The sequence below is a fragment of the Mastomys coucha genome, unplaced genomic scaffold, assembly GCF_008632895.1.
Source record: "Mastomys coucha isolate ucsf_1 unplaced genomic scaffold, UCSF_Mcou_1 pScaffold14, whole genome shotgun sequence".
NCBI classification, from domain to species: domain Eukaryota; kingdom Metazoa; phylum Chordata; class Mammalia; order Rodentia; family Muridae; genus Mastomys; species Mastomys coucha.
Genome location: NW_022196896.1, coordinates 135955301 through 135982164, shown reverse-complemented (window position 1 = coordinate 135982164; position 26864 = coordinate 135955301). Strand labels below are relative to the sequence as shown.

General features: G+C 37.0%; 1 protein-coding gene and 1 pseudogene across 1 annotated transcript in view; one reads left to right on the top strand and one right to left on the bottom strand.

The window, feature by feature from the left end:
* The window catches only part of Smchd1 (structural maintenance of chromosomes flexible hinge domain containing 1), a 113768-nt gene extending 88088 nt beyond the window's left edge, over positions 1 to 25680 (top strand). The window contains exons 35-48 of the mRNA XM_031368725.1: positions 1412 to 1499; positions 2035 to 2166; positions 2432 to 2581; positions 6721 to 6847; positions 6985 to 7104; positions 9078 to 9163; positions 10303 to 10425; positions 11068 to 11258; positions 12845 to 12954; positions 13095 to 13165; positions 17546 to 17717; positions 21149 to 21307; positions 21920 to 22034; positions 25402 to 25680. Of these exons, the coding sequence (XP_031224585.1) occupies positions 1412 to 1499; positions 2035 to 2166; positions 2432 to 2581; positions 6721 to 6847; positions 6985 to 7104; positions 9078 to 9163; positions 10303 to 10425; positions 11068 to 11258; positions 12845 to 12954; positions 13095 to 13165; positions 17546 to 17717; positions 21149 to 21307; positions 21920 to 22034; positions 25402 to 25429 (1672 nt within the window). The 3' untranslated portion in view covers positions 25430 to 25680. The remainder of the gene's footprint in view (positions 1 to 1411; positions 1500 to 2034; positions 2167 to 2431; positions 2582 to 6720; positions 6848 to 6984; positions 7105 to 9077; positions 9164 to 10302; positions 10426 to 11067; positions 11259 to 12844; positions 12955 to 13094; positions 13166 to 17545; positions 17718 to 21148; positions 21308 to 21919; positions 22035 to 25401) is intronic.
* Positions 164 to 490, bottom strand: LOC116088897 (annotated as a pseudogene).
* Positions 25681 to 26864: the final 1184 nt, after the last annotated feature.

Sequence of the window (26864 nt, the reverse complement as noted above, 5' to 3'; positions counted from 1 at the left end):
ACCTGAACCCAAGTGAGCATCCTTATGCGTATCTCCCAAGGACCTGAGGGCCCTGTACTTTAAGGACTTTATCTGCTAACTTGCAGATGAGTTGTTTTACCCTGGTCCTCCACCACAGAAGAGTCAGCTTCCTATCATATAGCAAAGACCTTCAGTCCTGCCCTTAATTTCTCCAGCGATGTCCACACTGAGCATTGCAGCACTTATAGAAGGTGGCCATTAGCTCATCTGCAGAACGAGTCTGAAGCTGCATGAAGTAGGCACAGGGATGTTCACATTTTGGACACAGTTCTGCAGTAGAGTCCACATTCTCCCAGGCAGCTGCTCCACCAAGCACATCATCCACTTCTTTTAGCTTTGGATACTTTTGATTTGTTACCTTATGGGTGATATTACGGACGTAGGGGCAAGTGTTGCAGGCGAAGTGATGGCAACGCTGCCCCTCCTCCACAATTAGTCCATTTCCACAGCCTGGGCAGAACAGCAGCATACCTCCAGCTTCCACACATTGGTTCTGTCTGGCGCTTCCGTGGTGCAGGTGCCCAATCAAAAGCCCAGCAATTTTTAACATAACTTTTTTCAGGGAAGATGGCTTGTTGTTTGGTTTGGTTTGGTTTGGTTTGGTTTGGTTTTTGTGTGTGTGTGTGTGTGTTTTGCCACTTGGAAGCACTACTGCTTAATTTTTGCTATAACTTTCATATTTCATTATGGTTGAGTATAGTTCAAATAGACTAAGTGTATCTCTTAATAGGCACTGGATTTCTTATTGGTAATTAAATCACAATAAACAGCTTGACTATTTAAAGTCAGAAAATAATAATGCCTGAAAAGAAAGTCGCATGGAAGGTTAGTTAGATGGCCTATAATTTTGAAATTATAAAACCGTTAGTTGAGAATTGATAATATAGAAATGAAGCAAAATTCAAAGGACACATAATTTGTTTTTTGTGTTTGCTTTCATATCTTTACATTAGTTATTTCTGCTTTTGCCATATCTAAAGCCTTAGTTCTGGGTCTTGTGTGAACAAATGCAGAGGTAAGAGGATTAAACATATGTAAAATACTGGCTTGGAGCAATGGCTTAGCAGTTGAAAGTATTTGCTGCTCTTTTAGGGAACATGAGTCTGGTTCCTAGCACCCTACCATCTGTAACTCCAGATCCAGAGTTCCAGGGAATCTAGCACCTTCTAATGACTTCTGACGCACACACACACACGATGTGTATACAAACATGAAAGCAAAACCACTCATAGATAGAATAACCATGTCTAAAATAAATGTTAAGTGAATGAAAGTGTGTGCAGGGTCAATAATTATCTTATTCCTTTGCTTGTTATGAAAGGAAACAAATATCAATGCTTTGAAATCATTTACTCCATTAAAAAGCATTGCTTTTACCTTTTTGTTTTAGGGAGAAAACCATCCCTAACAAGGTAGGGGCATACTGTATCCAGTTTGATTTCATGATCGATAAAACAAATATTCTCAGCAGCGAACAGGTTTGTATATTTATTTTTATGTACCATGGTATTTGCTCATTTGTTTTTAAAGTGAATTAATTATTAGATGCAAAAGTCACTTCCCTATTCATGGGAAGCATTTGATGACCCCCAGTGGATCCCTGATAACACAGGCAATACCAGATTTTCTCCAGCGTATTTATTTATCTGATCAAGCTTAACTAAAGTAGATATAACAGATTAGCAATAATAATAAAATCAAAATATTATAGTAACATATGTAAGTTATAAAATTTTATAAAGTATTTATTTCCAGAATTTTCTATTTACTATTTTTAGACCAGTGATTGATGGTAGATAACTGATCCATTACAAATAAAATTTGGTTAAGCTCAGACTTTTATAATATAATTTTCAGAAAAATTAGGATAAAATAAACCTAAATTATTTTAAAAAAATTAATAGAAATCTTTGAGGATAACTTTATGTAGTATATGCTGTTCTTTTTTCCTCTGCAGTAGTAAAGTACTCATAGAAGGTAATTTTTAATACAAATGTTACTTTTGTTTTTAAGGTTATAGTTGATGTGCTCCCTAATCAGCCTATGAAGTTGGTTCCTGACAGCCAGCCAGCTACCCCAGCTGTTTCTAATGTTCGCTCAATTGCCAGCAGGACCTTGGTCAAAGACCTACGCCTCAGTATTACAGTAATGTCTATGTCTTCTTCAAACACTACAGAGCTTAAGAGTAATTGCTTTGAAATTCAGGTTCAGAATGGCTATTACAGAGTAATATTGATCATTCAGTTTAAACCTACAGAAAAAAAACTTAAATAAATTAAATATCTGAACGCATTTTTGCTTTGAGATACCAATAAAAAGAGAGTTTGTCTTGTTTCTGATTTATAATGCTCTTTTCAGTTATCTTCTAACCAGTTCTACTAATTAGTTCTTTTCCATTGTGTATTTTAAGGATAATTATGGTAATCATACTGGAATGGATCTGGTTGGCACTGTAGTAGCAACCATTAAAGGCTTTAATGAGGACACTGATACCCCACTCTTCATCGGGAAGGTTAGGACACTTGAGTTTCCCTTTGTGAATGGTTCTGCTGAAATTACGGTAAGTTTCTTAGATCTTTTCCAACATCCATAATACACCTGCCTTTGTATATACAGCTATGAAGATGTTCTGATGTTTTGTGTCTGGTGCAGTAAATTTAAAAATCTGTGAAATATCTATGATTTTGCTATTACAAATTGGACTCAGAGCCACCTTTACTCAGCTCTCATCCACATGGGGTGACCTAGCATTGTCCTACTGTGTAATGTTCTATTGTAAGTTAATTGTTATTATACAGACAGACAATAAGATACAGGCTATGTAAAAATTTAATAAGTTGTAAGCCTATCATTGTTATTTTTCTAAAATGAAAATAGTTTTAAAAATATACTATTAAAAAGACCTCCATAAGTAATTGTTATATTGCTAACCATACAGAGATAGCAGTGACTAGCCCTAGCATAGCACAGTGCTTTCACTATAGGATGAAGGAGATGAATTTTTGAGGTTACTGATTTTTTTTTAATATTATAGGATACAGGTTTTGCAAGAATTTTTCTTTTATCTTGTTTAGCTTACTTTTTTGTTAACTAAGAGCCTATATCATTAATAAAGTGACTACACTTATTTTCGTCAATACTTGGTACAAATTTATCTCCTTCCCAAAGTTTTTTTTATCAGAAATGTTTCAGTTTTCTTCTATGTTTATTTTTAGAATGGTTGGTATGTAGATAGATAAGTAGATACTGATTTACTGATTGACTCCACAGATAACAAGAAAAAAAAGTGCTTGGCCATAAAATAATACACATATTTACATGCTTTTATCATTATTATATTTTTTTAAATTTATGTTTCTACCAAAACTGTGTGATATTTTGGGGGGAGGTATGTATTCCAGGATAACCTTAAACTTCTTGTCTTCCTGAGTCCTGGGATTGTAGGATGCACTGTCACACCAAGTGCTTCTTACAAGCACTATTAGATATGAAAGGTTTACAGATTCTAGTCAGATATGCAATGTAACTTAATTTTTTGGTGGCAAGGCCTGTGTCCCTGGCCAAAGTCAGTGTGCTGAGGCAAGAGGGTTGGCTTTGTCTGATACAGATTAAGGTTCTAGCCATCTTTGGACTTGATTCTTTATCAAAATTAAGATTCTCTATCAAAATTAAGTTTTAAATGAGCTGGGAATGGCTGGGGTTGTACCTCATTGTTAGAACACGCAAGTGTGAGGCCCTAGTTCTGGTCCCGGGCAGTATTCTTTGTTAAAGATTGGACAGTGTTAGTTTTAAGTATTTGTTTTATTTTTAGATTATTTAGTTATTTAGTTATTTATGGTATGTTGGTAGCACATGTATTCACAATGCTCTGGTTATGTTTTGTTTTTTAAAGTTTTGACTAAAAAGATGGCTAAGCAGTTAAGAATACTTACTGGTCTTCCAGTAGACCATGGCTTAATTCCCAGCTCACAGCTACCTAAACAACTCCATGGGATCCAGTACCTCTGTTGTCTGTAGGAACTTGCACTTGAGTGCACATACCTGCATGCAGGTACACACACCTACTTACACATAATTTTTAAACAGATAAAAAAAAAATCTTAATTTTGATCCTTTTTTCAATTTATTGTGTTTTAGAATCTTTATTGAATATAGTTGTAAGTACCAGTACTTTTTCTTATTTTTTTTTGTTGTTGTTGCTCATCCTTGTATATAATCCATTTAAATATTACATTGTTTCAGTAACTTTAGACTTATAAACTGGGAGTCTTCCATGTCTATCTATCCATCCTAAACACTTGTTGATCTATGGGACAGTGAATACCCAAATGGTTTCATTAACTGAAGTGATATCAACATTTAAAAGTGTATAGTTTTTATATAAAGAGCTACACTTGTAATTTGGAAAAGTCTAAAGAGTTGGCATCACTTTGAACTCTTGTAAGACAGCCCTTGTGGTGCCTGAACAGAGGCTGCTCCTCTCAGAGGTCTGTCTACCATACCACCTCTGACTCTCTTCACATGGAGGGCTTGTCAGTTGCCGATGTTGTCAACTCTTCCTAGTTGTTCTTGTTATAGTGGAAAATAAGGTGAGTTTCACCTACACTGAGATAAAATTAGATAATAAAAGACCCACACCTGTTTTTTTAGAGGAGGTAAGCTAGTTTAACATGTCAAATAAAGTAGAATTGGAAGAGTAGTTAGCCCTGTTTTCTTTGAACCGCCCTCTTCCTTCCCCATATGCATTTGAAATTGCTCTGCCTGAAGTTAAGTCAGAAACGTAGTTATTTCCCAGAAGCTGCATATAAAATCTAAACTTGATGTGTATGAATTTCCCCCTTACCACCAGAGGTCCTTCCTGTTCCACTGAATAAACACAAGAGCCTGATATTGCTTGGCTTCTACATGCCAGTGCTAAATGAATGAGAGAAAGGATGTTAGTTCATATTTATGTCTCAGGTGCTATTTATGTCTTTGGTGGCTGGGTGCTAGGAGTTGAACATTGAGCCTTCATCCTTTACTGCTGAGCCATTATTTTCAAAAATGTAAATGAAACACCAACCAGAATACAGCTAGTATTTGTATGTAATGTTCTACCTAGGCTTTGGTCTATGTCATAATCTGACATTGCCATGTAGCAGGGTCATAGGTTGTATCATTTTATAGTCTGTATTATTTGCCTACATGATCTGAAGTCTTCTAAAAACAGTCTCATTTTCATTCCTATATGCACGGGTCTATCTCATATGCCAAACTCCTGTTCATAGAGGATATTTAACTATTATATATTAAGCATGTAATAAACAGAATTAAAAGAAGTAACTGTGTTGATGATTTTTAGCAATCTAGTATAAAAATAAATGAATAAATAAAATTCTTTGAATTAGAAAGAATAAATAGCCATTAAAAACAAAAAGCATGAATTTGGTAATGCTTAAAGAGCAACTAGTTAAAGCAATAATTATTAGTGTGAAATGCTGATCCTCACCAGGGGAATTGATATTTTTATATATTGCTGATGAAAAGGTAAACTGATATAGTCTTCTCCCTTTTTAAAGGGACATTTGATATCTTCTAGAAAAATAAGCTTTTAATTAGCCATATTTCTCATTATTCTAGAAAACAAATTTGCAGGGAAACAATTAGTGATATACTTGTTTCCTATTTCTTAAGTAATTGTTAAAATTTCAAGCTAAGTGTTTGGCACTCAAAGGTATCACTATAGTGTAATTTATCAATGTTATTTATAAACATTTTAAATTGGTTACATTTCATGAATTGTCATCAACAAATCTAGTATAAACAAACAAGTTAAAATATGTTACTTTTTTAATAGAAACGTTTTATATATACTTATATTCCTTTATATAGATCACTGATAGCTTTCAAAATCAGAGTAGAACAGAAAAATGGCTTATTCATGACTTATGTTCTTTAGTTTTTAAGAAAAAGAATTGTAAATGTTAATAGTTTTGCTTTTATGATCTATAATGTTCTGTTAGTTTTGGACTTGTTTTCTTTTTCTTTTTTTATTGTATTATATTCTTGAGAGCAAAGAACCTAAGGTCTTTTTCTATAGAACTGAAAATATATTTGAATTAAAATATCTATAATTGCATCCATTGCTAACTATTTGCTTTGGTCGTGAGCTCAGGTATATTTTTATGAAATGATGAAAAAATAAAAGTTTTAAAAACAAGTCATTAATATTTTCAGGGGCCACTTGTTCTGTCACCTGGGACTGGTCTCCCACAGGGACAGCTGTAACTTAAACTCAGCTTTGTGCTCTGAGTATTTCTTTGTCAATGTTATTTATAACTTTTACTCCATTAGCAATTTTTTACCCTGCTTCAACATAAAGGTTTGAATCAAAATAATTTTGTAGGTTGAGATAAAAATGACCATTGCTAAAGATAGGTGATAGGAAATACAACTTTTCCTTATAATTTTCCATTGTAAGTAGTTTTGACTAAGTTGTACTCATTATATCATTTGGGTCTCCAACTAATATCAAAGGTAAAATTTCTTCTGTCTTGTGTGGTTGTGTTGATGGTTTAATGAATCTGAAGAATCAGCGAGTGTTTATCATGGTCAGTTTCTACTGCTTGTTTGGTAGCCGTATGACAACATATGTAACATTGGAATGTCTCTTTTTTTTTTTTATTCTTATTTTTCTCATTCCTTTTTTTACTTACACAGACTCTAGTGCTGGCAGAAAATAGTCCTGGAAAGGATAGTACTGAATATTTTATTATCTTTGAGCCTCGGCTGTCAAGTTTATCAAGAACATTAGAATCATATAGCCTGCCATTTATGTTTTACAATGGTAAGCCTTTAGGAGAATAGATTATTATACTCTCTTGTTAGTGGTACTGTAGATAACCTTGCTCTGCTTTTCATATGCATCATATTATGACTTGTAAGTTTGTAAGTTGTTTAAATTATATGGAAATGTTTTCTTAGATGTTAAAAAGCAGCAACAAATGGCAGCACTTACGAAGGAAAAGGACCAGTTATCTAAGTCCATCATTATGTACAGAAGTCTCTTTGATGCCAACAAGCAGCTTGTGGATGAAATGAAATGTAAGTCACCTGTACTGAAAGGTAATACAGTGGCAGGCTGTGAGGGAGCGGTGAGGCCAAGGGTAGAGACCACCTGACTGCTTTCTTGAAATAGAAGTGAAGTGGTTAGAACATCTTGTTACTGGTCATCTGGCAGCTGTAACATGAAGTATTCCTTACTTAATAAGCTTGTAGTAAGCTTACAGATTTTAAAAGTTGCAACTTTTCCCCTAGAATTGAGAACCTGTGGAGAATTTCAGGCTTTGACAATATTGATAACCAACTTATCTAGTTCTAGCTCTGGCAAAAGATGTCCCTGGAGGAATGATATGTAATTTAATTTTTAGTTTTAATTATGAGCTCTTTGTGTTTTACATACCACAGTAGCATGTGGGTCTACAAGTACTAAAAATGAAATATTTAATTTATCCTTCAGTTAGTCCAGAACATGTTTGCTATCTTTTAAATGACTTTTATATACAATTAAAATAAGACATTTGTTGAGTCGTGCTTTGTAACCTGTTTTTCATTTGTCAGGTTTTTTTTTTTTAAGATTTATTTATTTAATGTATATGAGTACACTGTCACTGTCTTCAGACATAGCAGAAGAGGGCATCAGATTCCATTACAGATGGTTGTGAGCCACCATGTGGTTGCTGGGAATTGAACTCAAGACCTCTGGAAGAACAGTCAGTGCTCTTAACAGTTGAGCCATCACTCCAGCCCCCATATATTTCTTACTATGAGTTTTAACTTATTTTAGTTTTATACATTTTTTTTTCTTCTCAAGAAATAGTTTCTTTGTGTGGCCCTGCCTATCCTGGAACTCATTCTGTAGACCAGGCTGGCCTCAAACTCAGAGATCTGCCTACCCCTGTCTCTAGAGTGCTGGGAGAAGGCATCTGCTGCCACCACACAGCAAAAGGTTCATTTATTATTATATTTTTGACATTTTGCCTGCATATATGTCTTCCCTGGGTGCCCACAGAGGCTAGAAGGGTGTTATAGGCAGTTGTGAGCTGCCCTGTGAGTACTGGGAACTGAACCCAGGTCCTCTGTAAGAACAGCCAGAGCTCTTAGCCACTGAACCATTCTTCCATCCTAATTTTATGCTTTTGTATATCAGTTACATAGTTTAAAGTATATAGGGACTGGACACATGCTTCAGGGATTAAGAGCACTGGCTGGTCTTCCAGATAAGCCAGGTTGAATTCCCAGCAACCACACAGCTACACGCTATCACCTGTAACTCCAGTTCCTGGGGATCAAACACCCTCTTTTTGCCTCTACAGCCATCAGACACACAAGTAGTACACACATAAGCATGCAGACAAAACACTCATATATATAAAATGAAATTCAAAATATAGTTATTTAGACATTTTATAATATAGTTCAAATTTTGAACAATTAACTAAGAACCATGTATTCCCTGTGTTACATATTTCTATATTCATATAAGACTAGGTAGACAGTAATAGAAATGAAGTTGACATTATCATTTTTATAGACTGTTTATAAATTTTTGGAGGATAGGTTTCGAGACAGGGTTTCTCTGCATACCAGTCCTGGCTGTCTTGGAACTCAGTCTGTAGACCAGGCTGGCCCAGAACTCAGAAAGATCCACCTTCCTCTGATTCCCAAGTGCTGGGATTAAAGGAGTACACCACCACGCCCAGTTTATAAATGTTTAACTTGGGTGTGAGAGCTCCTCTGCAGTTATGTAACTCATGTGTCCACATATGGGGTCAAGATTGAATAACATCCAAGATCATGAGTTTGCAGTGTGATACCGTAATGTATCCCAGTACATTAATTTTGTTTCTCTTTTTAATGTATCATTAACCCTTCAGGCTTATAGCTTAGCTTGGCAGTTATTACTTGGCAGTTTCATTTTAACATTAAAAGAAAAAAGTAGTTGTAATTTTTTTTTCAAAAGCTATGTTTTAAGGACTATTAAAAAATGAATGTAAATTTTATTTTTTTAATTTTAGGCCAAGCTGAAGAAGCAAAATTAAAAGAAGCCCAGCTACGAAGTGAACTAAAAGCATACAATATTGATATCCCTGCAACACAACAGGTACAGCTTCCCAGTGTTCACTAAATTTCTTTATTAAATTCAACTACTTATTGTATTAGGAACTCTACGGATGCTGTTGTTTTTAACTTTATGGTGTTGTGTGTGTATACACATATATACATGTGTGTATACACATATATATATACACATACATGTATACATGTATGTGTATATACATGTGGAATTTGTTCTTTCCTTCCATCTTCATGTGGATTTGGAGGATCTAACTTAGGTCAACAGGCTTGGGAGCAAGCATTTGTCCTCTGACCACATGTGTACCATGGCATGTACATAATGCACACACTGTTTGATTGCTTGATGTAGTTATTTCATGTATGTGAATGTTTTGCCTGCATACAGTTGGATCACCTGGGACTGGGGCCTTGAATTGGTTGAGAGCCACCTTATGGGTACTAGAAATTGAACCCTGATCCTCTGCAAGAATAATAAATTCTCTTCATTGCTATGTCATCTCTTCAGCCTTATAATATGTTTTTAAGTATAGAGAACTTTTTAGCTTATAGTCTTTTGTGTTTGTAATATAATTTTAAAGAGAAGACAACTACAGTGTGTTTATTTTTATCTTTTGCTTTGCTGTGTTTTTGTTTTTCTGCTTTTTGGTAGACAGAGTCTTGTTATGTGATTCAAACTCTTCCTTCCTCAACTGTGTGAATGCTGAGATTATAGGAGAATTCTGCTGGATCTGGCTAGGCATTGTATTCTGTAACTAAGATTTTTAAAAAGCACTGAACAAACAGCTCAGCAGTAGAGCATGAGTGTGGTGTGTAAGAGTGCAGTACGGCCCTAGCATGAGTGTGGTGTGTAAGAGTACAGTAAGGCCGTAGCATGAGTGTGGTGTGTAAGAGTGCAGTAAGGCCCTAGCATGAGTGTAGTGTGTAAGAGTGTAGTAAGGCCCTGGCATTGCCCCTTTCCCTCCTCAAAAGAGAGTTTTCTATCTTTGGGAGTGTAGCTCAGTGATAAGAATACTGGTGTAGCATGCCATGGTCTGGATTTCATGGCCCAGTTTCCCATGGTAAATATTCAGTAGACATATATTGATGTTTTCTATCAAGTAGTACCTATTTGAATAACTTTCTCAAGTATTGACCTTGTGGATAAATTTTCCTTATTTATTATAGATACCTCACATTGAAGCACTTTTGGAAAAAAAGATAACAGAACAGAACGAGCTTAAAAAGAGGCCCAGAAGATTGTGTACTCTTCCAAACTACACTAAACGCAGTGGAGATATTTTGGGAAAGGTTTGTGTTTTAAGCTTTTTAACAAACAGTACATCTTGTTACCTTGTGTTATTTAGACTATGTCTGTTCTCCCCTGCACTCCACAGTTCTGAGGACTGAATCTAGGGCATCCCATATACTAGGCAGCACACCCCTTGTCTGCATCTCCATCTTGTTAATTTTTCCCATTAATGTATTGCAAATTAGAAAAGTAGTGCAGATATTATGTGTCTGTAGTGAAATAAAAGCCTTATTTCTAGGCAGGTTTGTGCTACCAGATCAGATAAGAATAAATGGTAGACCTAATTATACTAGCACAACAAAGATGTTTTAGAAGTAATATCCCAGTGGTAACAGGCATGAAGCAGGAATGCTTGTGACCACAGGCAAGTATTTGTAAGTAAGAAAATGATGTTTAATTCCCAATGAAGCAATGATGCTTATTTGTAACATTTAGGTTTCTTTTCTGATAGAAATATATTTAGAAAGGTATTTAAAATACCTTAATGCTTAACCTTGAAACTCTTGTTTATTGCATATCTTTAAGTATACTTTCCCTATTATAGAGAGTAAGTGTGAAATAAGTGTGTTTAATTGACTGACAGATATTTCCATTATCATTATTTTTTTAATTTCTGTGTGTTTTTATTAAAATTGCTCTAGATTGCACATCTAGCACAAATTGAAGATGATCGAGCCGCCATGGTTATTTCTTGGCATCTGGCAAGTGACATGGACTGTGTGGTTACCCTAACTACTGATGCGGCACGCTGCATCTATGATGAAACTCAAGGTCGCCAGCAAGTGTTGCCCCTTGATTCTATTTACAGGAAAACTCTTCCAGATTGGAAAAGGTTAGAGAAAAAAAATGGAACTGATGCTTGTTTATTTTGTTGTTTTGCAGTGCTTGGGGTCAAACCCATGGCCTCATACAAGCTGAATACAAGTTATACTACCTTTCTAGGTCAAGGTGATCCGTTGGCATAACAAACTTGTATTTGAGTTCCTGCTTTCCTTCCATCCTAAGTCATCACCTACCATTCTGCTGTTAATTAGTACTTGTTTTAGGCAGCATAAGAAATCCAACATATCAAAACATCTATCTAAATAAGAGGTGTGTATGTGTGTGTATTTGTGTGCACATGTATGTGCAGGCCAGAGGACTCAGTGGCTTTGGTGTTCACAGATTCTGCTAGATTGACTAACTGGTGAGCTCCAGAGATCCAACTATTGCCACATCCCCAATACTAGGATTATAAATTCATGCCACACTTAAATCTTCATCCTTATATCACATGCACTTTCCCAAAAGTGATAGTTTTAATGAGAAAACATTTCCATTTAGGAGGACTGCCTTTGTCTTTGTAATTGCTGAAGACCCACTGGAGTTTTGGGGCGTAGTCAGGGTAGGTGCTAGAGAGATAACTCAATGAATAAAATGCTTGTTATGCTATCAAAAAGAACCAAGTTCAGACCACCAACACCCACATGAAAACCAGATGTGTCCTCCTCTGTAATTCCATTGCTGCTAAGGTAGACAGGAGGATCCCTTGGGGGTTCTAGGTTCAATAAGACATCCTGCTCAAAAATAAAATGAAGAGAAATTGAGAAAAATAGCTGACCTTGTCTTCTGATCTACACATAAACACCCTGAGGACCGCTGAACCCATATACAAGAATACACAAGATCCAGCTGGTCCACGTGTAGCATGGAAGAGGAAGGAACTCACAAATACCGGCCTCTGACTGAGGAGCCGTTGACAATGGCTTCTGAAAGGAGGAGTCTGTTTTCTTGAAGGGTGTGGGTCCTGGCTGGTTGACCATGCTCCATTGGATAGCCCCACATCCATGAGTATATGAACAGTACAAATCAGACTTGGTGGGTGATTTGAAAAAAGAAAAAGAGGAGGTAGACAGGGAGATGGATCTGAGAGGAGTTGGGGAAATGATAAGAGGTGAATATGCATGCACTAAATTCTCAAAATAGCTATAAAAATACTAAAATTCAATGTAGGCAAGATATTTACAATTAGAATTTGCTCTAGAACATTGGTTCTATTCCCGTACAGTACCCTTACACTCCCTGTTTAGGGAAGGAGTATTTCACTTCTTTTCTATGTAGCCCTGGCTCTCCCGGAGCTCTGTAAATCCTTCTACCTCTGGCTGTAAAGTGCTGAGATTAAAGGTGCACACACAGATTTAAGGACAAGTAATAAGAGAGAGAGAGAAAAAAATGTAAGAATCTATAGCATATGCTGTTTGCCAGATTCTCAAGAGTCACTAAAGCAGATTCTTTATATGACAGATCTTCATTTCTAGGACAGAATATGTGATCACATAATGTGCATATATTTATTATGGTTTTCTAAGTGTATCTTTTAATTTAAATAGTTTTGTATGCTTTGTTAGTAACTCTCTTTTGTTTTGTTTTTTAATTTAGACCTCTACCTCATTTCCGAAATGGTAAATTACATTTTAAGCCCTTTGGAGATCCAGTCTTTGCCCGAGATTTATTAACATTCCCAGATAATATTGAACATTGTGAAACAGGTAAAAGATATTGTGGTGATTTTCATTTTGTTCAACTGTTACATTTCTGACATAAATCTATAAATTATTAACTGAAAAATTATATTCTTATATATATTGCTTTTATTAATATTTAATTTTGTGTATTTTGATGTTTTTAGTTTTTGGTATGCTGTTAGGAGACACCATTATTTTGGATAATCTAGATGCAGCAAATCATTATAGAAAAGAGGTATGTACTTCATTTATTCTTTTAAATCACTTTATTGTCAGGAACAGGGAAATAAAAACACCACGCAGACAGATCAACATAACCACTTAAGCAAGCAGTTTGCCCAGACCCACAGTCTGCATCTCAGTGAACTCACAGTTAGAAGAGTTGCTGGGAAGGCTTAGAGCACACCTGCACTATCTGGTGTGTTTCTGTGCATACCGCCCTCTGTTCTGTTGTGTGCTGGGCACACCTGACCCATTTGCCTACATGTGTGCATTGTAGGCTAGAGGCCCACATGTGCGGTTCTTTTATTCTTTGGGTGACCTTACTTAATATTTGAGATTCTTTCTTATCCTACCCATTTTCTTGCAAATTTTGTGATTTCATTTTCTTAAAGTGAGGTAATATGCCAGATTTTTTTATCCATTCATCTTTTGATAGATAACTAGATTGGTCCTATTTTCTTGCTGCAGTGAGTAGAGCTGCAGTAAGTAGAGCTGCAGTAAATACGGGATGTGGATTTAAACATTGTTCTGTGCAGTTCTCTGTGCATATACCCAGGAGTGTAGTAGCTGGGCTTTCAGTCAAGACAAGGATAATACCCAGAATTCACAAAGAATTGCAGAAGTAAGATACAAGGGACTAAAACTGCCAGTCAACAAATGACTAAAGAGTTGAATAGACACATGACCAATAACCATTTTTAAAAAAGGATTCAACACCCCTAGGCACAGAATTATGCAAATTAAAGCTGTTATGAGATATAATTTAACCCCAGTCAGAATGGCCGTCATAGGAAGTCTGACACAAATATGGAGAAATGATATGGAGAAAGATGAACATTGATTTACTGTCAGTGGGGATGCAAGTTAATATAGGCATTATGGAAACTAGTTTGGAACTTCCTCAGAAAATTAGAAATAGAGCTATCATATGTCCTTTATTTCTTTTAAAATCTGTAGCTCTAATTCTAGAATTTCTAAATTTTAATATAGCAGAGCCATGTGTGTGTGTGCATGTGCATGTGCTGTATATAAAATTCCATTAGCTGGGCTTGTAGTGCATACTTATGAGGTGGGAAGGAGATCTGGAATTTGAAGCTAGCCTGAGTTATTGAACAAGACTCTGTCTCAAAAGAAAAAAATTATTATTCCATTGGATGATATATAAACAAATGACTGGCCTTGTCAAAACCAATGCAAAACTTACCATAAATTTGAGACAAATTAAAATGAAATGAGTGTGGTGTCTAAAACTGAAAAGGGACAGCCTCATATTGGAGAAGCTATAACTTGCATGCATAATTGAAATTTTTTATCTCATATCTGTTGGGTTGGAAGTTCGTGTTCAGGGTGGTCAGCAGAGTTGATATCCTCTATGAGCCATGAGTGAAGGAAGAGTCTATTTCAGGCCCTCTCCCCCTCCTTGTGATTGGCTAACTTCCTCAGGTCTCTTCTAATGTATGTGTGATCATGTCTACCTTTCCCCTTTATGAGGATAACAGTGACGCTGGATTAAAGACTAAACAACCTTGGCTGATTATTTCTGTAAAAATACTATCTCTAAGCTGGTTGTATTGGTTCACATTTTTCTTTTTCTTTTTCTTTTTTTTTTTTAATTTCTGTTTCAACTTTAACTTTTTTTATTAGATATTTTATTTATTTACACTTCAAATGTTATCCCCTTTCCCGGTTTCCCCTCTGCAAACCCCCTATCCCATTCCCCTCCTGCTTCTGTGAGGGTGCTCTCTCACCCACCTACTCCTGCCTCCCCGCCCTGGCATTCCCCTACACAAGGCATTGAACCTTCACAGTACCAAGAGTCTCTCCTCCCATTGATGCTAGATAAGGCATCATCTGCTACATATACAGCTGGAGCCATGGATCCCTCCATGTGTACTCTTTGGTTGATGGTTTAGTACCTGGGAGCTCGGGGGCCGGGGGGTGAGGGGGTCTGGTTGCTTGATGTTGTTGTTCTTCCTATGGGGTTGCAATCGCCTTCAGCTCCTTCAGTCCTTTCTCTAACTTCTCCATTGGGGTTCCTGTGCTCAGTCCAGTGGTTAACTACGAGTATACACATCTGTATTTGTCAGGCTCTAGGAGAGCCCCTTAGAAGACAGCTATACCAGGCTCCTGTCAGCAAGTACTTCTTGGCATCTCATATGAGATCAATCCCCAGGTTGGGCAGTCTCTGGATGGCCTTCTGTCTCTGCTCCACACTTTGTCCCTGTATTTCCTATAGACAGGAGTGTGAGTCCAAGGCTAATATGTACAACATACTGAGTTCTAGGCCAGCCTAGGATGGACTGTGAATCCTATCTATCTCAAAGAAAAATATTGTCTTTTATTTAAAGACCACATCATCAGGTTATAGCAGTGGTTCTTACCCTTCCTAAAGCTGCAACCCTTTAATAAAATTCCTCATGTCATAATGACCACCCCCAACCATAAGATTATTTCATTGTTACTTCATAACTGTAATTTTGCTACTGTTATGAATCATAATGTAAATGTCCGGCATGCAGGATATCTGATATGTGAGCCCTCCAAGGGATCGCCAACCCACTGGTTGAGAACACTAGAGGTTATGCAGTCAAGGGCATAATAGATTTTAGCTAAGGATTTTGAAAGAACTTAGTTCTGTTTATTGTTTGTTAGCACCTTTGAAGGCAGCTAGGCTCACCAGCATTTAGCTTCTTTACAGGAGGGGAGTTTACATTGTAGTGTTGTCTTTAATTGTTGCATGACAAACATCCTTTTGTGTTTGTATGCCTTTGTCTTAGTTAGGGTTTCTGGGTTTTGTTATGTTTTGTTTTGTTTTTCAAGACAAGGTTTCTCTGTGTAGCCCTGACTGCCCTGGAACTCTTTCTATATACCAGGCTGGCCTCTGCCTCCCAATGGCTGGGTTAATTAAAGGGAAGTGCTACCTCTGCCACCACCTCACCCCCAGCTCAGCCTGCTTGCTGAGCCATCTATGCAGCCCCTGCCCCCAGTTTCACCTTCTGTGATCACCTTTAGAAACCATATAAATCCAAATCAAAACCAATAATGGCTCAGAGAGTTGAATTACATGGTGAGACTGTACACACACACCAAAACAATAAAGTGACTACTCATTTTGTTGCAGTTTAAGTTTTTATTTCAATGCCAGATTTAACACCAAAAATAAATAAAAAGAAACCAAAAATAAATAAAAGTACCAGTTTTCTGGAAGGGTATCTATGAAATTCCTCTGGAATTATATTTCTTTTTTTTTAAGATATAATCTTATTTCTATAAATTGTATATAATCTATGTAAATATTTTATATAATTCAGATACTATTTAAGCTTTAACATTAGGTTGGATTAGATATTTGTAATGTGCTGAATTATAATGCCCTTCAGTCACACTTGTGGGTGGTGTATGTGTATACATGCATATGTGTACAGGCCAGAAGAGGATATCAGATGGAGTGCTGCAATAGCATTCAAACTTTCCTTGAGCCAGAGTCTCACTAAAACTGGAGTTTGTGCTTTGGTCAGGGTGTTGTGAGGTGGGGTAGGGGGTAGGGGGCAAGCCCCATTGATCTACCTGTTTCCATAGCCTCCCACCCCTAGTAGTAGTGGTTGTGAGTGCAACCGCATGAGCTCTTCTATGTGGATGCTAAGAATCCACATTCTATTCCTCATGCTTGTATTGTAGAACACCGTTACCCATTGCATGATCTCCCATAGCCCCTTGAAGCACTTTTTAATGTATGTGTTCATTTCTCTGTGTGGATGTGATATAACTTAGTGAGCTTACTATATTTCATTAGACTATGTTTGAGTACATACATAAGTGGAATTACTGAATATACTCCTAGAGATCACAAAATGCTAAATCCAATGTGATATTTTTATTATGATTAATTGGAAGAATTAATTCTTGACTCTTTTCTCACCAGTTTAAGCTAGTTTAAGCTAACATTTAGCATTTGAAAACTCATCTGGCTCCCTCCTTGTCTATGGGCTTTTCACCCCCCAGTTCGTTATCATTAGCTTATTAATTTTTCAAAAACACTAATACAGCTATGCTGCTTATTCATTTACTTTCTTGCTCATTAATTTATTTACGGGTTGGATTTTATGTTGCTGTTGTTTTGGTGTTTGGTTTGTTTATTTATTGTTGATGTTGTTGTTTTGTTTATTTGAGACAGTGTCTCTACAGAGCCCTGGCTGTCCTGGAACTCACTTTATTGACCAGGCCCACCTCAAACTCACAGAGATCTGCCTGCTTCTGCCTTCCTAAGTGCTAGGATTAAAGGCCTGTGTCATCATTCCCATCAGATCATGTCATTTACAAACTGAGATTTAATTACTCTTTAGAGCAGTTGGAATCAGTTTCTTGCTAATTAGTGTCTGTGTGCCTTTCATAGGTTGTTAAAATCACACACTGTCCCACACTCCTGACTAGAGATGGAGATAGAATTAGAAGTAATGGGAAATTTGGGGGCCTTCAGAATAAAGCTCCGCCAATGGACAAACTCCGGGGAATGGTCTTCGGAGCTCCAGTACCAAAACAATGTGTGGTCTTGGGGAAACAAATAGGTAAGTTAAACATGGGGTGAGTTTTCGGTTTTTGTTTGTTTGTTGTTTTAACACGGTGTCTTATGAATCTCAGGTTGGCCAGGAATTCACCATAGGATTGGACATGGCCTTGAATTTATTGACCCTCCTCCTTCCATCTCTCCGAGCTGGGGTTACAGGTGCTTATTACCACACACCCAGTGTCCGTGGTGTTGGGGTTGAACTGACTGATGGCTTTGCATGCTAGGCAAGCACTCTGCCAGCTGGGCCACAACCCCAGCTCCAGACCACAAAAGTGTCTCTTGTGGATTCCCTGGTCTTTATCTGTTTTATTTTGTTTTGTCTTTTTAGTGGGAGGGGAGAGGGTTTACATATGTTAAGCAGGCATTCTACCACTGAGCCATATTCCCAGCTGAATGGCTATCTAATCCAATTTCTGATTTGACTTTAACATTCTCTTTGGGCTTATGTATTCAGAGTCTAATGTAACAATTATTAACCAGTAACCAATATATACCGTGTAAAATGGTTTTGTTTTTACAAAAACCAAGTAGTTGAAATATGCTCTCTTCTTTTATTAAATATATTGCAAGAGAGCAGGATTAGTAATGTCTCTTTTATACTGTGTATTAAAGTGTATTCTGCCTTGTTAAATTAATAGTTTATTAGATAATCATTTGTTTTTTTCTCAATTTATATAGTTGAGTTTTTGAGCCAGCCATGGTAGCCTGTGCCTGCACTGACTGTTTGGGAAGCTGAGACAGGAAGGCTTACTTGCATAGAAATTTGAGGCCAGCAAAACCCTATCAAAAATTATATTTTTTTCATAAAGTGTGATATAGACCCTTTCACCACTTTATTCTCTCATCTCCCAGCTGCCTCCTTTCAAGGCCAACATAATCATCTGTGTGCTGCACAGTATGTGTCTCCTGAGTAGGAAGTCCGTCCATGAGGGCCGTTACTGTACAAATTCCTGAGTTGATTTCATGAGGTTGTGATGTGCACCAAACACAGTGATTTCTTACTTTAGCCTTTTTTATGCTATTATTTTATACAATAAAGTTTGCCGTCTTAATGATTTTCATTGCACAATTCAGTATTGTTAAATACTTTCACATCAGTGTGCAATCTCTCTCCCAAAATGCATATTGCAAATCTGAAACTTAATACCTTCCCATCACTTTTTCCTGGCAGTCTTCCTTCTGCTTGAAATTCTCTATGAAATTGACTATTCTAGATAACCCATAGAGAAGAAAGTGTATGTTATCCTTTTATATCTGTTCACTTAGCCTGAGGTCAGGACTTATCCACTATAGCAAATGATAGAGTTTCCTTTCCTGGTAACCCCAATTGATACTCCATTATTTATGTGTGTCACATTTTGCTCTTTTAGCTTGCTTTGCTTTGCTTTGGTTGAGACCATTTTTATTCTGATGCCCTAGGCTAGCCTGACACCATGCAGCCCAGGCTTGCCTAGAATTCATGGTAATTCTTGTGTCTTAATCTCCCACGTGTTGGGATTACCAGAGGAGGCACAACCCAAGGCTAGCTATACTTTGTTGTCATAGTATAATCCACACATAGGAAACTACACATCTTATGAACATAGCACTGGTAAAGTCTATCAGAAGAATACCATACTTATAATAGTTAAAAATAAGGCTTGAGGATGTAGTCAGTTGTAGAACACTGACTAGCATGTTTAATCTGCAGTACTGCAAACAATTTAAAGAGAGTAGGACACTCAGCTCTGTAGGAAACTGCTCATTATTCTCTCTTCAAGCCTCTGTTTGACACGACTTTGTTTACTCACCATGGCACAGATGTGTTTTGCCCATTTTTGTAATTTATATGTAAATAGAAAATACAAATTGTGTCTGCCTCTATTCATTCTGTGCTTTGTATGTTGGTAGCCGTAATTTGTTTTCATTGCAGAGTAATATTTCGTTGTGTAAGTAGACTGTTGTATAACTTAGCTGTTAAGTTCTGAGATACTCCTTTACCTTTAGCTATTAGAATAACCCATTTATTCTGCCCTACGTTCTGCCACATGGCCTGTTAACCTTTCCTTCAGTCTGGCACCTGCCCCTTCCTCCATGACTGGCTGGCAGATGCCCCTCATCTCCTTTCCCAGAGTTCTTATTTCTACTAAGATGCCTCATTGGTTATTCAGCTCTCTATTAAACCAGTCAGAAGGAGCCTTAAGCAGGTGTGGAAGGACAGAGACACACCTTCACACAGTGTACAAAAATACTATCTCAACAAAAAAATTACATGAAAATTTCATCTCACTCCAATCAGAAAAGGGTATCATCAAAACTTTTTGTTGTTGATAAGGACATCAACAAAATCCTTACGCACTTCTGGTCCAGTCACTATAGAAACCAATATGGAGGTTTTGGGAGAGAGAGACTAAAAATACCCAACAGAGTTCCTAGTGATTTATCCAAAAGAATTGATTAACATATTAAAGAGATCACTGCCTGCCCTTGTAGCACATTTCACTATAGCCAAGTTATGGAGCCATCCTTTATGACCATTGACAAAAGAAATGGATAAAATGTGGTCCACATGCACAGTGGAGGAGAATGAAGTCATATCATTTGCAAGAAAATAGATTTAGTTGGGGACAATTAAGTGTGTCATAGAGAATATATTGTTTCTTCTCCTTTGTGAGCCATAAATTTGTATATACTGATATGAGATCATGTGGGCATAAATAACACCAAAGGAGAAATGAGTCTGTGGGAACATAAGGAATGTAGGACAGGTGGACAGGTGAGAGAGAGGAGTGGAGTAAGGTGTGGAGCAGGGTCTGAGTTTTCAGTGCATTATATACCTGCATAGGAACAACCTTTTGTATCCCAGGATAATACAATTAATTTTTAAAATCTGTACTCTTCCCATCCTCCCTTTTGTATACAAAAAAAGTGTGTGCGGAGTTGAGTTGCTGTGTGTGCAGTCACAGTTAATACTTTGTTTTATTACAAACCAGGGAAGGTAGTGGCTTCTGACAGTACAGCATGTAGTACTCTTCTGCTCCTCCTCTTCTTTGGCTTTATCTGTGGAATAATATTGAATACTCTGTATCAGACAGGATGTAGAAATGTCCAGGCACTTTCATGTAGAAAACTTGAGGTATCTGGGAGTATAACTCAGTGGTAGGGCATTTGCCTCATATGTGCCATCTTGGGTTCTATCCCCAGAACTTCAAAAATAAAATAAAATAGAGAGGATAGTCGTTGAAAATTCATTCATCACACAGAAATAAATTAAATCAAAGAAAATTAAAATGTAAGTACATGTGTTGTCTCAACTCGTTCTTTTTATTGAATGGTTCATGACTTTAAAATGTGTTCTCGTTGGTTACCTAGTGATGTTAATTCTTTTTTTGTAAAACAGGGATTTGGTATGATGTTAGCTCTTTATTCAGATGTCTGCCTTTTTTGCAGATCTTATTCAGCAGTATCGCACTGCTCTGTGCAAGCTGAACACTGTGAACGAGGATTTGGACAATCAGCTGCAGTACCTTCACACTCCTGATATGAAGAAGAAAAAGCAAGAACTTGATGAACAGGAAAAAAGTCTGAAACGAATAGAACAGAAACTTGGTACGTGTTTATTTTTGTCAACTTTTTGTTTGATGAAGAACATTGATGATGAGTGTGACTGCAAAAAGAAAGAATGCAAATGATTCAGGACTTGAACAGATTTCTTCACCCGGCTGTCTGATAAATGCTTAAAACTATCCTCTTACTCAAATAGTATCTTAGTTAAGGTTTCTATTGTGTGATGAACATCCTGACCAAAGGCAAACTGGGGAGGGAAGAGTTTATTTCATTCAGCTTACAGGTTGCAACTGGTCATCTAGGGAATCCAGGATAAGAACTAAATGGAGGCATGGAGAAACACTGGCTACCACCTTGCTCTCCATGGCTACTTTAACTTACTTATACAATTCAGGACCACCTGCCTCAGGGTGACACCTCCTACAATGGGCTGGGCTCTCCCGCATCAAAGTGCCCCACAGACATGCACTCTGACTGGAGGCAATTTCCCAATTGTGGTCTCCTCATTCCAGGTGGCTCTAGTTGGTTTTTGTTGACAAAAACTAACAATTACAAGAAGTAAGAGTATTGCTTTGAGTTCCTTTTCACAGGTTAATATATATTTATATTTGCTCTTTCTTGTGCTTCACCAGTTCCTTACCATTTTCTTCACAGGAATGACTCCTATGCGCAGGTGTAATGAGTCACTTTGTCACTCACCAAAGATTGAGGTGACAGAGTGTCCAATCCCTACTAAAAGAATGAGAAGAGAATCCACCAGACAGAATAGGTGAGCATATTGGGACTACCCGATTATCATTGGTTACTTTATCAAAGATCCTCTGTCGTTACACTTGAAAATTATTATAGATTTTATTTCTGAATTTCCTGAAGCTGAGCTAGTATTTTAAAAACAAAAACAGGTCTACAGGAGTAGAATGCTTGTCTAGTGTATGTGAAGTCCTTCCTTATTTTGATCTCCAGTATCACTAAGGCATAGATACATGATGCTTCTGTTTTCTGAAGACATAGAACCATTGCATTCTTTTAGGAAATATCATTTTTTTAGTGATACCTTACTATTTAGAAATGTTCATTATTTTTCTGTTATTAAAAGTCAATAGAATAAAATTGCTTGTATGTTTGGGGGCATAAGTTTCAGTATACTATATTTTACTTAATGAAGTCACCAATTTAATAAACAGTAATATGCACAATCATTTCTGTATTAGTTATTTCTAAAGCTTTATGTTTGATTTGCTCAATCAAATACCACTTGTAATTCATCAAAAATTCAACAGAGCCTTTGGCAACCTAACTTGGAAGAGCTATCCTTTAAATTAGATTTAGAAGGCTGATTGTCTTAGTTAGGGTTACTGTTGCTGTGATGAAACACCATGACCAAAATTGGAAAAAAGAAGGTTTATTCATTCAGAGTTCCATATAACAGTTCATCATCAAAAGTAGTGAGAACAGGAACTCAAGCAGGACAGGAACCTGGAGACAGAGACCATGGAGGGATGCTGCTTACTGGCTTGTTTCCCCATGGCTTGCTCATCCTGCTTTCTTATAGAACCCAGGACCACCATCCCAGGATGGCCCCACCCATAATGGGCTGGACTCTCCCACATCAGTAACTAGTGAAGAAAGTGCCCTACAGCTGGATATCATGGAGACATTTTCTCAATTGAGGGTCCCTCCTTTCAGATGACTGTGTCAAGTTGACATAAAACTAGCCAGGATACCACCCCACGAGAGAATAGAGAGTGGTAGTAGTTTTTATGTATATTATTTCAGAAGATTTGACACTATTTGAATAACATTTTCATAGTAACCATAAGACTTGTTATATTTAGAATTGATGTCCTATGTTCTCCCTTCCTGCATATTCGGCAAATACTTGAGTGTTCACGTATGCTGTTTTTGTTCCATAAATAAAACTGACAAGGCTCTTGCCTTGTCATGTTCCTCAGTCCTCTGCAGAAAGAAGGACCACTTTAAAAGTAAACTGCTGTGTCAAAGGAGAGGAAATGATAACATAGAGATAAACAAGGTCAGTGGTCAGGAAAAAGCATTAAAGCAGAGCCAACCAGGGAAGGAATTGGGTATAGAGGGTTGATAATGACTACAGAGAGAAGCATGAAAGCTCTGAGGAAAAGTTTACAAATTTCATAAAGATAAAGCATCGTGACTTTGCCACTCATAAGAAAGTAGTGGATATGGGAAGTAAAAATTGGTGGTTACAACCTAACAGGGTAAAGAGGTGAAGGGAAGTTAACAGTAGAGAGATCACACTGCACACCTGAACTCACTGCTTAGTCTTAGACCCTAGAAGGCACATGCCATCAACTGTACCTCAGAGAAAGTAATTCGGTTTTACTGAAACTTCTAGTCATCCTCACTCAGCTGAGGGGTCTGTTGGGTGAATTAAGTGTGATGAAAACAACTTTCTTAGCTTTCCCTAGAATACTACTTAGTTGGTACCATTCTGGTATTAGTGGTACATTCCTGAAATCTTTGTACTCAGGAGGTTGAGGTGGAAGAATCTAGAGACTGAGGCCAGCATGAGCAATATTGAGTTTGAGAATACTGCTAAGTGAGTCACCCCCTATCTCAGCCCACCCTGCACCTCAAGAAAGATTTTATAATATGAAAAAGAGAGAATTTATTTAAACATGTAAACAATGTAAAATTGTTTTATTTTTGAGACAGGGTCTTGCTATGTAGACCAGGCTGTCCTGGAACTCATTGTGTGGACCAGGCTGACTTCAAACTCAAAGAGATCTGCCCATCTCTGTCTGCCTCCCACATACTTATGGTCTGATGATGGAAGCCAGAGGTTACTTTGCATGGGGGTTAGTTATCTTCTACTATGTGGGCCCTGGGGATCAAACTCAAGGTGTCATATTTTGGCACCAAGTACCTTTGCGTGCTGGCCCAAAGTATCCTTAACAGTATAGAAATATCAGATTTCATTCACAAAATGAACAATTTTTAATAGGAAAAGAAGAAGTAATAATTACATATCTATATATTTGCATTTTTTACTTATTTGTGCTCTTAACAAAAATGCCATATTATGTTTATTAGTCCTGGTATGTCATTGCTAGAAGAAACAACTATATTCTGTGAAGCATTACAGAATTGTAACTTAAGCCATGGCATTTGAGGAGAGTCTGGGCTTCGAGGGTACAAAATGTGAAAGAGCATGAGTCGTAGCCTATGCTTACATCAATATGCAGTTTTATACTGGCCAAGTGTCAAGAAGACACTTGCGCTTCTAGTTGGCTCTCTACTCATGGAAATTGTGTTAAGGCTGGAGAGATGGCTTGGTCGTTAAGAGCACTTGTTCTTGCAGGGTATCTGGATTCAGTTCCCAGCACCCACATGATGGCTCACCATTGTCTGTAACCCCAGTTCCAGTTGATTACATACCTCTCCTGATCTCTGTGAGATCCTATATCCATGTAATGCACGTGAACAACTCAGGCATCCACATGTATACACTTACACTAAGTAAAATACATAAATGTGAGGTTTTTTATTACAAGTTAGCAGTTTCTTTAAAATGTATATGTTTGGAGGTACTGTTGTTTAGAGAATTTAATTGTGTCTACATAACAGTACATAAATACCAAGGCATTTTCTGTGTTCATCACTACGTGTGAGGGAAGCAGAGCGAGAGATGGGACAGTCAGAGAGCGGCTGAGGCCAGGGTCTCACACATGCTCATCTGCATCCTCAGCCAGTTCTTGAAATCATAATTTCATTCAAAAGGGGGAGCAGTGAGGCAGTAAATAATCTGCAGTTTGTATCTCAGATTATACTGTTCAAGGAACTGGAATTCAAATTGTTCATGTGAACTATAGACATACTCACATGAGAGACATGTATGATTACTAAATTTAAAATTTTATTAGCTATTTACACTAAGGGTCAGAGTTAGAGCAGAGTTCATGTGATATTTAAGCATTCTGAAACAATCAAGGAATTTAGGAAAGGAAGTCACTGGTATATAAATCCTGTTGGTGGTTCGGTTTCATTTTTCTGCTTCAAGAGGGTGGCCATTGAAGCAGGTGTATGAGCAGAGGTGGGGAATGGCGACTGCTGAGCTCACTGAGCTCACTGAGCATGCCTTGCTTCTATATCTCTTACAGAAGACCAAAAGGTGATGTACCAAACTGAGCATTTCTGAAGACCATGCCAATCCTGACAAGAACCTCCTGTTCCTCCAAATGGGCCTCGAAGCAACTGTTCAACTTTCAGCATGTCGGGGGCAGCACAAACTTCCTGGAGTTATTGCAGCCCTTAGGCCCTTCAGTTGCTAGCTTGCAAATGTTCACTTTTACCCAGTGGTGGTCATTCCAACACTGAAGCATTTCCTCAGCTTAATCATGAGTATATTAGAACTGTTTCTTAAAAACAACCTTTTTTATTGCCTTTTTATGAACTTATTTAACAAACATGTTTTGTCTTTTGTGTAAGGAAAATTCTAGAACTAGATATTTAATTGTAAATATATGTGGAATTGAATTCTGCATTAAGACAGAGAAAGCACAGGTGTCTGGGAATTTAAATGTTCAGATACACAAAAATATTGATGACAATAGGATAGCTTAAAGATTGTGTCCTGTATAAATTGCTAATAGGACAGCCTAAAGACTGTGTCCTGTATATAAGTAAGATATCCAACAGCATCAATTTTTATAAATACTGTCCGAATTTATTAATACTAGATCTATAGCCTCGGCTTTAATTCTACATTTGCATTATTTTCTAATTTTTTACAACTATTTTTAAGAGGTTAAAGAAAACATACATGAATGCAAAGAGTTTGTTAGGGATCTGTTATGTAAACATCTAAACCGCATTAATTCATACTAACATACACCGTGTGTGTCTCTGTACGTGCAAGACTTTTGCTCTGTGAAGTTATTTTTTAGGAATACTTTTGGTACAATTTTCTGTCCCAGGAAATGTGTGTGTTTAATCCTTTCTGATTATGCAGCAAGGTTAATAAACAACAACCATTTCTTCCCCCAAACAAAGTAGTAGTTTCCTTTATTGAAATCTAAAGCTCTAGAAAAGCTACCATAGTACAAAGTACTGACATGATTCCTCCATGTTGTTGGAGCTCAGTCTGCATTGTTGAAGACACAAATCAGCAATAATAGAATTAGTTGCAGCTGTGGAGGAGCACCCCTGTAATCCTAATATCCTTGGATATATAGCAAGTTCAAGGCCAGCCTCAATTATATGAGACCCTGTCTTAGAAAAATCTGAAAACAGGGTGTTGGCAAGATGGCTCAATGATTAAGAAGGATGCTTAGAAGACCTGGCTTCAATTCCCAGCATCCACTTGGCAGCCACACTGTCTAACTCTAGTTCCAGGAGGTCTGACATCTTCACACAGACATATATGAAGGCAAAACACCAATGCACATAAAATAAAATAAAATAAAATAAAATAAAATAAAATAAAATAAAATAAAATAAATAAATAAATATATATATATATATTTAAAAAGAAAGGAAAAAAATCTGAAGATAAGTTTTTTTTAAACTTATTGCATTATGATGAGAAAAGTTACATGATTTCAATTTATCTGAATTTGTTAAC